The sequence below is a fragment of the Hippopotamus amphibius genome, chromosome 2 (assembly GCF_030028045.1).
Source record: "Hippopotamus amphibius kiboko isolate mHipAmp2 chromosome 2, mHipAmp2.hap2, whole genome shotgun sequence".
Taxonomy (NCBI): domain Eukaryota; kingdom Metazoa; phylum Chordata; class Mammalia; order Artiodactyla; family Hippopotamidae; genus Hippopotamus; species Hippopotamus amphibius.
In genome coordinates, this window is record NC_080187.1 from 205,681,908 (window position 1) to 205,694,964 (window position 13,057).

At 35.2% G+C, this 13,057-nt stretch overlaps 1 protein-coding gene and 1 non-coding gene across 11 annotated transcripts in view; one reads left to right on the forward strand and one right to left on the reverse strand.

Annotated features, from left to right (window-relative positions):
- CSNK1G1 (casein kinase 1 gamma 1) overlaps window positions 1–13,057 on the reverse strand; it is a 164,403-nt gene that overhangs the window by 70,686 nt on the left and 80,660 nt on the right. For all 10 annotated transcript variants that reach the window (XR_009051412.1, XR_009051413.1, XM_057722805.1 and 7 more), the window contains one exon: window positions 1,235–1,275. Coding sequence is in view for 7 of the 10 variants with exons in the window: in XM_057722805.1 (XP_057578788.1) it covers window positions 1,235–1,275 (41 nt within the window). In the remaining 3 variants the exon portion in view is untranslated. The remainder of the gene's footprint in view (window positions 1–1,234; window positions 1,276–13,057) is intronic.
- LOC130847325 (U6 spliceosomal RNA) lies at window positions 10,678–10,780 on the forward strand. Its single transcript, XR_009052094.1, has one exon. It is a non-coding gene; the product is annotated as a U6 spliceosomal RNA (small nuclear RNA).

A 13,057-nucleotide genomic window follows, 5' to 3' on the forward strand; every position in this document is an offset into this window, starting at 1 on the left:
CTTCTTCCTATTACTAATCCCAAAGAATCAAAATTATTCCAACTTACCAAAATAATAAAACAGAAAAAGTAAAAAAGAGATGAACTAGGTTATACTTTTACAGAATAATCAACTTCCCATAAATAAAAACATATAGCTAATCCTGTGGTATTCAATCTGAGAAAAATATCTGGTCTGCATTGCTACATGTATTGTCTCTCTTCCTGCTCCCATTTCTCCAACAAAAGTTCTAAGTCAACAAACAAAAGAAAATACTTAGAGCCTTAGCAGCTACTTGCTCTAAGACCGGCTCCCTGTCCACCTCTTTGTAGAGAAACTGATCTAATGCCTGTCAGTTCTTCACAGGACAACTCTAACTCCTCCACAGACAAGTTTAATGAGAGGAAAGGACTGACCACAGAGCAGGTGTGGATGTGGTAGGTGAAACTCATTAGAAAAGAACAGCAATTACCACAAGATACTTCCTTCAACTATTAACGCCTCTGCCTTCCAATTAATAAAGCCCCAAACTACCTGCAGATCCTGGGAAAAGATACTAGGATTTATCAGGAGGACAATACTCATACCATTTCACAGAAACTAGTTATATAAAACATTTCATATGGCTAGAAATGTATCAATCTTAAATATAAGATAAAGAACTATTTCTTCTAAAATTATTAATCCTTAAAAATAATAGAATTACTCCTTTTTAATAGGATGTTATTTTCAATGACTAGGTTAGTTATTCGTAAGATTAGCACTGACAAAACCAATTGAACTCTTTGCTTCAAATCTGATCATATGATGTGTTTTTCATGTTTGACAGCTTTTTCAGGCAATGATTAGATGATCAGATTTGAAAGTTTATTAATAAATACCTTACATTTTTTACATGGATCAGTCATGTTCAAGAATAAGAAAATGATAAAATATAGCACTGTGAAAGGTACAAAGTCCACAGAAGTTACTAGGGTCTTTGTTTTTTTTCCTTCCAGCTATTTTTTATTAATTTTTTTGGATTCATTGTTGCTAAGAGTATAGTTCGCATCTTCTAACTATATAGTGTTTTACAGTATACAGTGATTCATCACTGCAACAGTATATATATTTGAAGGAAATGACTATGTGGGATCATACGCAAGGGAAAAAAAAATTAGTGTTTTTGTGAATGCTTACAATTATTTCCTGTAAAAAGATATGTGAAGGGTGAGAGCACTAAAACATAATTACCACAAATATAGATTCTACTCACCAGTTTGATAGCTACATATTCATTGGTGTAGAGATTTTTACCTAGGGGAAAAGCAGAATGTATATGTTTTAGTGACATTTATTCTGGGAAACACAAAGCAAAATCTTAGCTTACAGGGTCATGAGAAAGGTCACATTCCCAATGCTGTTCACATATATGAAACATGATTTGTAAGTGAAAAGCTAAACAGAGACAATGAGACCCAGCAAGACAAGAAAGAACAAAAACAGCTTGAGAATCTGAAACTTTAAGTTAGACACGAGAATCTTTTATTTTAAAGAAAAAAAATCTTGGGGACTTCCCCGGTGGTCCAGTGGTTAAGATTCTGTGCTCCCAATTCAGGGGGCCTGGGTTCCATCCCTGGTCAGGGAACTAGATCCTGCATGCCACAACTAAGACCTGGCGCAGCCAAATAAATAAATATTAAGAAAGAAAGAAAAAGAAAGAAAGAAAGAGAGAGAGAGAGAAAGAAAAAGAAAGAAAGAAAGAGAGAGAGAGAGAAAGAAAAAGAAAGAAAGAAAGAAAGAAAGAAAGAAAGAAAGAAAGAAAGAAAGAAAGAAAGAAAGAAAAAGGGAGAGAGAGAGAGAGAGGGAGGGAGGAAGAAAGAGAGAGAGAGGAAGGAAGGAAGGAAGGAAGGAAGGAAGGAAGGAAGGAAGGAAGGAAGGAAGGAAGGAAGGAAGGAAGGAAGGAAAAGAAAGGAAACAAATCTTTCTCTGTTACACACACATTTTGTTATTTAATATTTCCCAACTATTAACCCATGAGGCAACCCAAGAAGAAGAAATGCCAGAATTAAAAAGAGAGAGAGATTTTAGCTCTTGGCACAAAAAACACAAATCTTTTACTTTTCTAATTCACTGACGAATAAGGCTTTTATATTTTTTTGTCATGGTATTTAGTGTCAACTTTGGTTGGCATAAACGACGGTGTGAAATAAAACCAATTATTGCCCTAATCCTTTTGGAAAACTCATCTACTGTCTCTAAGTAGATGATTCTCAAAATTGTTTTGACTCTTCACTAGAACTCTAGCTCTACATCTTTTTCCTGTGTGCAGAAACAGCTCTCCACTTGGACAACACATAAACAACTCAAAGTTTTTTTTGAAATTGTAACCCTTTTCCCTCTCAACTTCTCTACTTACAGAAATGGAATCAATTAGACATCTAGAGTCAGAACTTGGGGTGGGTATAAGAGCAACAACCATCAGTCAGTAAGCCCACACTACATGCTAGGTACTTAGCTACCTTTACCTCTTCAACTCTACTGATCCTTGAAGGCTAATTTTAATTCCTTGCGTGTGCTTAGTACATACCATATAGCGCAGCCACTGCACTGGACTTCACATTGCTTCTTATATATTTGTCCTATCTTAGCTAGACTATAAATATCTTGAGAGTAGTGATTTTATTTAATGGTTCTATCAATGCCCTATGGTGCTTAAGATCATGTTCTGCACATCTCAGACACTCAAAACCATGACTGATTAAAAGTTATAGGTATGCATAGTATGACTACTTTTAAAATAATACATAGAGGTAAGTGTTATATACATACACATATATATGCACATAGCTGAATATATATGCAAGGGAAAGGATACAGAAAAATGTACATTAAGGTATTAAGATGACTTTCTAATTTTTATATAGGTTGTTTTGATAATGAAAAAACAAACCTGTATTTTGGGAACAAAAGGCTGCTTGTAATATTGGTTATTTTTAACAAGCTCTAGACAATAGATGGCCATTATACTTTTAATATTGTTAAAACTACACCATTATATTTTTAATACTGTTATCAGTTTTCCCAGTACCTTTACGTGGAGGAGTACACTAATTTGGAAATAACTTTTGTCTGCAAACAACATTAATAGAGAGGATTCACAGGTTGCCAGACAAACACCTAAGAAGACATTATAAGATGAATAACTTCTTTTCTAAAGGAGCAGAAGTAGGAAATAGCCATTTTTTCCTCTATATATTAACTGCATTAAGCTTCTAAAAGTTAATTTGTGTTTCTGATTAATGTTCCCACCAGAAACATTTTTTAAAATATATTTGATGAAACTGTGAAAAGGATACCAATAACCGGGAGAGGAATAGATAAGGTAGTAACAGCTAGCTCCCAGGCAGGTTAAAATTCCAACTTGGCCACAGACTTGTTCCACATCAAATACGACGTTGCATAAAGATTTTTCAGGAAAGTCCTTCCTGGCACTGTATAAGCACTGTTATTGTGACTGAAAACGTATTTTAGCACAGGGCTCTGACCCTGAAAACTTACTACTGCTTAGAGGAAAATGGTCAAGTTTAGAATTACAAATGTGTTTGGGGGAGGAGGGGTGTCTTTCTGAATTGGATACTCGCCCCCCCATTTTAGCAGTAAGAATTACTGGGGGGTAGGGAAGTAGAGGGACCAAAAATCACCCCTTACTCATTTAGAGTACAATACGCCTTCACTGTTAAAGAGTTAAATTAATTTTTGAAGTATATGCTTAAAGTAACAGATCTTTAATTCAAACAGATTACAATTTTTGAAGCTAATTGAGATGGTGGTGTCAGTGTAAGCAGAGTAATAAATCTGGATTCTGATCTCTGAGCAAGAAACAAGCAAAGGCAATCACAGGAGTCTCAGAAAGGATGTACTTTTCTTTCTTTCTCCTACCACCTCCCCACAAGGTCTGAAAAAATAAGTAGAGAGAAAGACATCTCAGGGAGGAAAAACTGTATGAGCAAAACAATAAAAAATGAGAAAACAGATGGTTTAGGCGGAGAATGGTGGATGGTCTTGGGGTAGATGGACCATAAGTTGCATCATGAAGATCAGGAAAGGGTAGGGATGGGCAAGGAGTGGTTAGGGCAGCAAAAGAGACTAGAAAGTAAGGGTGAGTCCACATTAGGAGAGTCCTCAAAGTCATCTTAAAGCTTAAAATGAAAGGTTTTTGAGTATGGTAATGACATCATCAGATCTGTAATTTGGAATAACTATACCTCCTTTGTGAAGAGGTAGAAAAGATTAATCAGAAAAATAAGAGACCAGAGATAAGGGAAGGTATTTGAGTATTTAATACCCATCATAGGCAGATATCAGACATCTAAGATGAGAAACACAGCTCCCACCTTACAGAGACTGTGTTTAGATCCTCGCACAAGACCTTGCACATGGTGGTTCAGAGTTTGTTAAATAAATCACATAAAATGATAAGTGTTAAAAAAAAAAGAAATATGAACAAGTCAGTAGATGACTTAGATGAGGGGGGTAAAGTATTTGAACACAAGTGGCACTTGAGGTGAGCCTCTGAGGACGAATAGGAGAGGATAAAGGGCATTTCTTATAAAAAATACTGATTTGAACACAGGTGGAGAAATGATAAAAAATGCAGAGAATGTGATAAACTGTGAGTGGACCAATATGAAAGAAGCACAAAGCATATGGGAGAGAATGGTGAGAAATGAAGCCAGAAAAAACTACACAAATAGAGTATGAATAACCATGAAGTCCAGCTTCTTACACTGAGGTAGGCATACTTTTCCTAAATCCTCACTCTTTTTGAAGATTTGGGGGGAATCTTTTTTTTCTTTTTATAGTAAAACAAACTTGCTATACTCTAGAAATCATGCATAGTTTTGTTTTGGGGTGGTGGGGGTGGGGGGCAGGCAAGAGCTCAAGGAAATCCCAGGCACTTATGGACCTGCTTATTCCCTAGGAGCCCTCACCCATCAGTGCGGAAACTTTTCCTCATTTTCCCTGAGTTTGGCTGGGTGGCCCAGTTTCCACAGCTCAGTTCACTTTCAACATGACCTTTCCATCTCCTGTGAAGGTGGGAAAGAGTAGCTGGCAGGCGATGCCAGGGAAGGAGGGGATTTAGCAATGCAACTGCTCCATATATATCTGGACTTGCAACTAATCTTCCTGTTTTTTGCTCCTTCTGCATCCCAACTTTCTGAAATTCCCAGTGTCCCCCATTCTTAACTTACTGATATCTGGCATATTCTATGTTACACTCTGGCCTACCCTTTAAATCATTCAGCTTTCTCTGGACTGCTAAATCAGTTACCACTTAACTGCTTTCCAGCTTCCAGAATTTTGTTAAAATTTCTCACCTGTTTTTATCTTTTCTCTCATTTTTTTTGGTTCCTTGTGGTTTTTATGCTTTAAAAAAAAATCTCTTTTCTAAATATACTTTATAAAACTGAGGCAGCACTCAGTTTCATAAACTTACACATATAATTAGTTATGCATGTATCTTTTTACCTCTGCTAGGCAGTGAATTTCCTAAGGAAAAGAATGTTCTACTCATCTTTTTATCCCTAACAACCACATAGTATCTGATATACAGTAGGTAACAGATGCTTGCTGAAGTGAACCAAATTGACTTGATATACAGAGAAGGTTCTTCTGAGAAAGTTTTAGGGCAATTAAAAAAAAAGGAAAAAAAATGTTGGTTTAGAATCACATTACAGATAATTCTAAATGCAAATATAGGAGTTTTAACTTCATTGTTCAGCTTGTTGTGAAATCACCAAAGATCTCTGTACTAAGAGGAAACGTATAATGGTGAAAGTTGTATTTTAAAAATATTAATCTAGTCCCTATGTATAAAATAAAAGAGAGAAGAATACCTATGGAGAAAAAGAATAGGAAGTTTTCACAGTAGAATATTTACAGAATAACACCTACTACACAGTGTGGTTATGAGGATTACGTGAGTTAGAATACGTGAAAGTACTCTGTAAACTGCAAGGTCCTAGATAAATCTAATTTTTATTACTTGTATTATCATTGCAGGTGTGATGCAATAATTCCTGGAACATAACTTTAAAAAATAGGATTTACAATCACGGCATTTAAAAGAAAAAAAACTAAGGACCTTTGGATTACATATAAACATGAGGGAGAAGGAAAAAGAGAAGGGTTAAAGTTGATGCTCTTATTAGAGGAGAAGAGAAAGAAAACCAGGAGAGTAGGCAACAATCATTTCACTCTACCATGCCTTCCTCCAAGCTCTCATTAAGTTCTCACTAAACCTAAAAGCAGCAAATTATGAAATGCCTCTCAGCTTCAATTTTTGCATCTGTATAAAAGAATATAATCAGAGAAGTATAAGTAACACAGCCTATGCAACACGAAACATGATAGCTGATAACATCACAGAATGTTAGCTTGCTTTTGTTTGCTTACTTTCTCTGCTTATTTCAAAAAAAAATTGAACACGTCACCCTCTTACAAAGCAATTATCCTTACTCCTAAGAGGCCCTGGAGGTGACTAGATAATTCTCTTGAGGTATGCATCATTTGAATGAATTCCTTTGCCAGGGGGCATCATTAAGACTGAAAAGGTCAGGGGAATTCCCTGGTGGTCCAGTGCTTCGGACTCCACGCTTTCACTGCCAGGGCCAAGGTTCAATCCCTGCAATCCCTGGTTGGGGAACTAAGATCCCACAAGGCACATGGTGCAGCCAAAAAAAAAAAAAATGACTTTAGAGGCCAATACAAAACACAGCCAAGTGGAAGGTTAGACAAACACTAAGTCACTACTCTCAGTGATATACAAAAATTTTGCTCTGGAAGAATTTAATTATGAAGATAGAGGGTTACCATATATATATATATATATATATATATATATATATATATATACACATATAAAGCATATATATACATGCTTTATCAATAACTGTGAGAAAGGCACACAGTTTACTGAACAGAAAAATACCACTGATGAGGTGGCATAATCCCAAGCACTCAAAGCTTTTATTTGTTGCACAAAATCCGCAATGCTTCCCAAGGTCACTTCCTGGATATGGGTTCTTTTATTGTTAATGTAAAAGAAACTGCATTACATAGTAGTTTTAGGGGCTTTACATCCAAACTCAGACCTTTTGAAGCAGCAGTCCTAGATGTGAAGCTACGCATAAAACCCACTGCATGAAGACTTCCTGTTTCAGTAAGTCACCTACAGAGACATTTATCGTAGGCTTCATCAGACACAGCACTATTTCAAAGAACCAGCACGTCTCAGTTCTCAGTCACACTGATAAAGGAACATACAAGCCTCAGGTTCTTTGTTTAGTTAGATCTCCAGCTCTCAGATTTTCTTGCCCTAAAGTGAAAGTAGTACACTTATAAATTACTACTTAGAACTTACTAAAATAAAAAAATTCCAGTCAAATGAATCTGAGGCGATTAGTAGTTAAAACAAGAAACCACTTTTATGTAACTCAGATTGGCTACCATGTCTATTTAAGGCAAAGAGGCTGGCCTATTGCCTTCGCCAACCCAGAGAGCGTATCTTTAAGTAGGCAGCATGATCAGAGTAAGAAGGTAATAAGCACTACCACTTTAAAGAAAGAAGCCAGAGGTCTTTTCCATTTTTACAAACTTAATTCTACTAGTTTATCAGTATACCCTGCAGAAACATTCCCCAAATGGTTAGCAGTTAACAGCAATGATAATTCCTTCTTGTGCCAAGTTTTTTGAAAGGATTACTTATCAATACAAGTAGTTTACTGTAAAAAATCACATTAAATCTTGCTTAACACCACTGGTAATGGTACAGAGCATGTTTACTATTAATAAGTAAGACATGTCTGTTTCAAACAATGTTAAAATGTTTTCTAAACTGCAGAACACGATCGATTAGTGGAGTGTGAAATAAATTCAGTGGGTCCTGACCAACACATTCTTTAAGAAAAATAGTATAAAATTTAAAATAGAGTACACCAGGGCTTCCCTGGTGGTGCAGTGGTTAAGAATCTGCCTGCCAATGCAGGGGACACAGGTTTGAGCTCTGCTTTGGGAAGATCCCACATGCCAAGGAGCAACTAAGCCCGTGTGCCACAACTACTGAGCCCATGTGCCACAACTACTGAAGCCTGTGCACCGAGAACCTGTGCTCCTCAACATGAGAAGCCCACTCACCACAACAAAGAGTAGTACCTGCTCTCCACAACTAGAGAAAGCCCATACACAGCAATGAAGACACAATGGAGCCATAAATAGATATTTAAAAATAAATAAAAAAACCCCATACTCTTTAGCTATTACCCAACCACCAGTCATCCTGTTCCTCTCTCACCTCTGAACACCAGTCCTTAAGCAACCACAAATCCACTTTGTCTCAACAGTTTCTGTGAATCAACAGATTCATTTATTATGGATTTTTCATACAAATGGAATCACATAATATGTGGTCTTTTTTTTTTTTTTTTTCTTTAATATGTGGTCTTTTTTAACTGGCTTCTCTCACTTAGCATAATATTCATCAATTGCATACATCTTTATCCCTGGATTCATTTTGTTCATTCATGGATATATTTCATTCAAATATCACGTCGTTTATTAATCAGGTGGTGGACATTTGGTTTGTTTCCACTTTTGAGCTATGAACAATGCCACTATGAATATTCACGTATAGGTTTTTTTTGTGTGAATATATGTTTTCATTTCTCTTGGGTATGTACCTAGTAGTGAAACTGCTGGAACGGTAACTCTTATGTTTAACTTTTTGAGGAAGTGCAAAACTGTCTTCCAAAGTGGCTGTACCATTTTACATTCCCTTCAGCAACATATGAGGTCTCTGATTTCTACACATCCTCATCAGTCAACACTTGTTATTATCTGTTTGATTCCAGCCACCCTAGCAGGTACAATGTGGGATCTCACTGAGGTTTTGACTTGCATTTCCCCAATGACTACTAATGTTGAGCATCATTTCATGTGCTTAATGGCCACTCTTATGTCAACTCTGGAGAAATGTCTATTCAAATCCTTTGCCCATTTTAAAGTTGGGTTATTTGGAGACTTCCTTGGAAGTCCAGTGGTTAAGAATCCATGCTTCCACTGCAGGGGGCACAGGTTCAATCCCTGGTCGGGGAACTAAGATCCCACATGCTGCACAGTGCAGCCAAAAATAAAAATAAAATAAAATAAAAGTAAAATCCAATTGTCTTTTTATTGTCGAGTTGTAAGAGTTCTTTATATACTTGAAATACTAGTCCCTTACTAGATATGATTTGTAAATATTTTCTCCCATTATATGGATTGTTTTTTACTTTCTTTCTGATGTCCTCTGTAGCACAAAAAAACTCATTTTGATGAAATCCAATTTATCTATTTTTTTCTTTTGTTATTTGTGCTTTTGGTGTCATATCTAAGAGTCCACTGCCAAATCTGAGGAGGTGAAGATTTACCCTTATGTTTTCTTCTAAGAGTTTTATAGTTTGGGCTATTGCATTTAGTTCTTTGATACACTTTGGGTTAACTTTTGTATAGTATGAAGTAAAGGTTCAAATTCAATCTTTTGTATGTGAATATCCAGTTGCCCTAGCACCATTTGTTGAAAAAATTATTCTCTCTCCACTGACTAGTCTTGGCACACTAGTAAAAAAAGCAATGGACCATAGATTCATATCTAGATTCTCAATTCTATTCCATTGACCTTTATATATATCTATTGAAATGCCAATACCACAGTGTCTTGATCACTGTTGCTTTGTCATTAAATTTTAGAATCAAAAAGTATGAGTCATCCAACTTTTTTCTTCTTTTTCAATATTGTTTTGATTCTTCTGGGTCCCTTGCAACTCCATATATATGAATTTTAGGATCAGCTTGTCAATTTCTACAAAGAAACCACTTGGGATTCTGACAGGGATTGTGTTGAATCTGTAAATCAATTTGGGATGTAATACAGCCTAACAATATTAAGTCTGATCCCTGAATGTGAATGTTTTCCCAGGTTTTTAGGTCTTCTTTGATTTACAATGCTGCGTTTAATTTCTGCTGTATAGCAAAGTGACTCCTGTGTGTGTGTGTGTGTGTGTGTGTATTCTTTTTTTTCATATTCTTTTCCATTATGGTTTATCACAGGATATTGAATATAGTTTCCTGTGCTACACAGTAGGACCTTGTTATTTACCTAGGTCTTCTTTAATTCCTTTCCAAAACATTTTGTAGTTTTCAGAGTATAAATTTTATATTCATTTTGTTAAATCTATTCTCTTTTGATACTACTGTAAATGGAACTGCTTTCTTAATTTCATTTTTGGATTAAACATAGATACTTTAGTATAATAATGATTTGGACCTCTTTTCTCATGATCCATTCCCAGAAGCATGCTGTCTTTTCTTTTCTTTTCTTTTCTTTTTTTTGGGGCCACACAGCAAGACTTGCAGGATCTTAGTTCCCCAACCAGGGATCGAACATGGGCCCCTACCAGTGGAAGTGTGAAGTCGTAACCACTGGACCAGCAGGGAATTGCCTATACTGTCTTTTTAATTAGAATAAGTATTAGTATCCCTTAAACCTTAAGTAGGGAACTCTTCTATATAAATAAATTTTTCAGATAAGTGAAGTGACACTTTCAGTTAAAGTTAAAAAGTAAAATCATTTACAATGGAAATGTTTCTAAAGTTTCATGTTTCATAGAGAGAATATTGGGTGTTCACTCTGGCAGCATACTATTTAGTAAAACTGATACAGAGATTAGCATGGCCCCTATGCAAGAATGACATGCAAATTCATGAAGCATTCCATTTTTTACAAACTTGAAGGTATGAAATAAATAAGTCATGGGGATGTTATGTACAGCATGATGACTATAATTAATAATACTGTACTGCATATTTGAAAGTTACTAAGAGAAGAAATCTTATAAGTTCTCATCGCAAGAAAAATAAATTTTGTAAATATGTATGGTGATGGCTGTTAACTAGACTTACTGTGGTGATAATTTGCTATATACAAATAATGAATCATTATGTGTACACCTGAAACTAATATGTCAATTACACCTCAATAAAAATTTTTAATGAATATCTGATTTTTTCCTTGATGAATCTACTCAAGATGAATAATATTACATCACTTGGGCAAACGCCCTTCGGGGTTAGTCAAGTATATAAGGCTATTCTGCCCAGATTGCTCTGCTTTGTGACTTTGTTACCTCCCTTGCTATCAGTCTGTCAATGATCATCTTTTTTTTTTTCCTACTACAGATTGTTTATTGATCATTTCCATTAACACTGTAACAAATATAATAATACTGCAAAAAGTTATGAGTACTGTGAGAATTACCAAAATGTGACATAAAGTAAGCAAACACTATTGGAAAAGTGGCACTGATAAATTTGCTCCATGCAGAGTGGCCACAAATCTTCAATTTGTAAAGACCACAATATATCTGCAAAGCACAATAAAGTAAAGCACAGTACAATGAGGTCTGCCTGCATATTTTTCTCTAGTTTTTTGCCTGTTAATGGAAAAAAGGTAAATAATAATACTAGCTACTCCATCATAGCCAAACCCAGAAGACTCCTCCCCCATTTCTTCTTTTTGCAAAGTATTCACTGAAGACACTAGACATCCATCCTATTGATTTCCCCACATTCTGAATGTTGCTGCTTACACTGTTATGATGTCATTTTAACGTGTTCCTCTGCCTCACCATTTTTGTAAACTGGAAGTTAGCTGTGGTTGGTTTCACTGAACAGATCAGAATTAAGTTCAATTTTTTTTTTACAATGTCACTCAGAGCTATTTTACATTTGGTAGTGTATAAATGTCAATGCTACTCTCTCACTACGTCCCAGCTTCCCCTTCCCTTCCTGTGTCCTCAAGTCCATTCCCTACGTTTGCGTCTCTATTCCTGCCAGTAATCACTTCTTGATATATGTAATTCTCTCTTCCTTCTGTGCTTCTACTCTAAGGAAGATTAAGAAAACTAATAAGCTTGTTAGAAATGCATATAAAATAAGAACACAAAGGTTTTAAGAAAAAGATGGAAGGTGTGAAGTACAGGAACTTTTGGGTACACAGATCCTATTTTGATTGCTAAGAAATTTTTTATTTTTACTCTTGGTTTGTTTGCTAGTCCTCAGCTTTGATGGAGACAGCTGGAGCTTATTAAGAAAAATGACACAGTTTTACTATACTTTATATAGTATATACATATTTATAGTATATATTTTTATATAAATAGTACATTTTATATAAAAATGTACATTTTATATAAAAATGTACAGTCTTGGAAGCTGGGATATAGTGAGAGAGTAGCATTGACATATATACACTACCAAATGTAAAATACAAGTAGATAGCTAGTGGGAAGCTGCTGTATAGCACAGGAGATCAGCTTGGTGCTTTGAACTAGAGGGATGGGATGGGGAGGGTGGGAGGGAGCCTCAAGAGGGAGAAGATATGGGGATATATGTATAAATACAGCTGATTCACTTTACTGTACAACAGAAACTAACACAACATTGTAAAGCAATTATATGTCAATAAAGATGTATAAAAAATGTAGTTTAAAAAAAAGTACAGTTTTACTATAACATGGATATAATTTATAATTCTAATCTAGATTAATGTTAACTTATAATCTATATATTTGAATATGAAAAAATGCTACATTTACCCTTATCTATTCTGAAATATGAGTATTTTAGAGTACAATAAAACTGTAGAAAAAAAAAGTTACACTTTCATCACTGATGTATAAATTTTCTGCCCTATATGAAACTAATTTATGTAGCAAGCTGCAGAGGATGGTGTGTTATACTTCTGATAATAATCTATCTTCATGAAAATGTTTATGGTGTTATTTCCTTACGATAATAATAAAAGCTAGAAGTAAATGAAGCCCAATTATATGGTAACAGTTGTGGTAATTCTCTTGAAGAAACAGACTAGCCATTAAACTTTTAACTATGAAAGTCACATACAGGAATTTCATAAATAAAAAAAGCAGAACCTCAAAGCATATCCAACTTTGTTTATACCAAAGTACATATATATGTATATGCATGTATTTATGTAGAT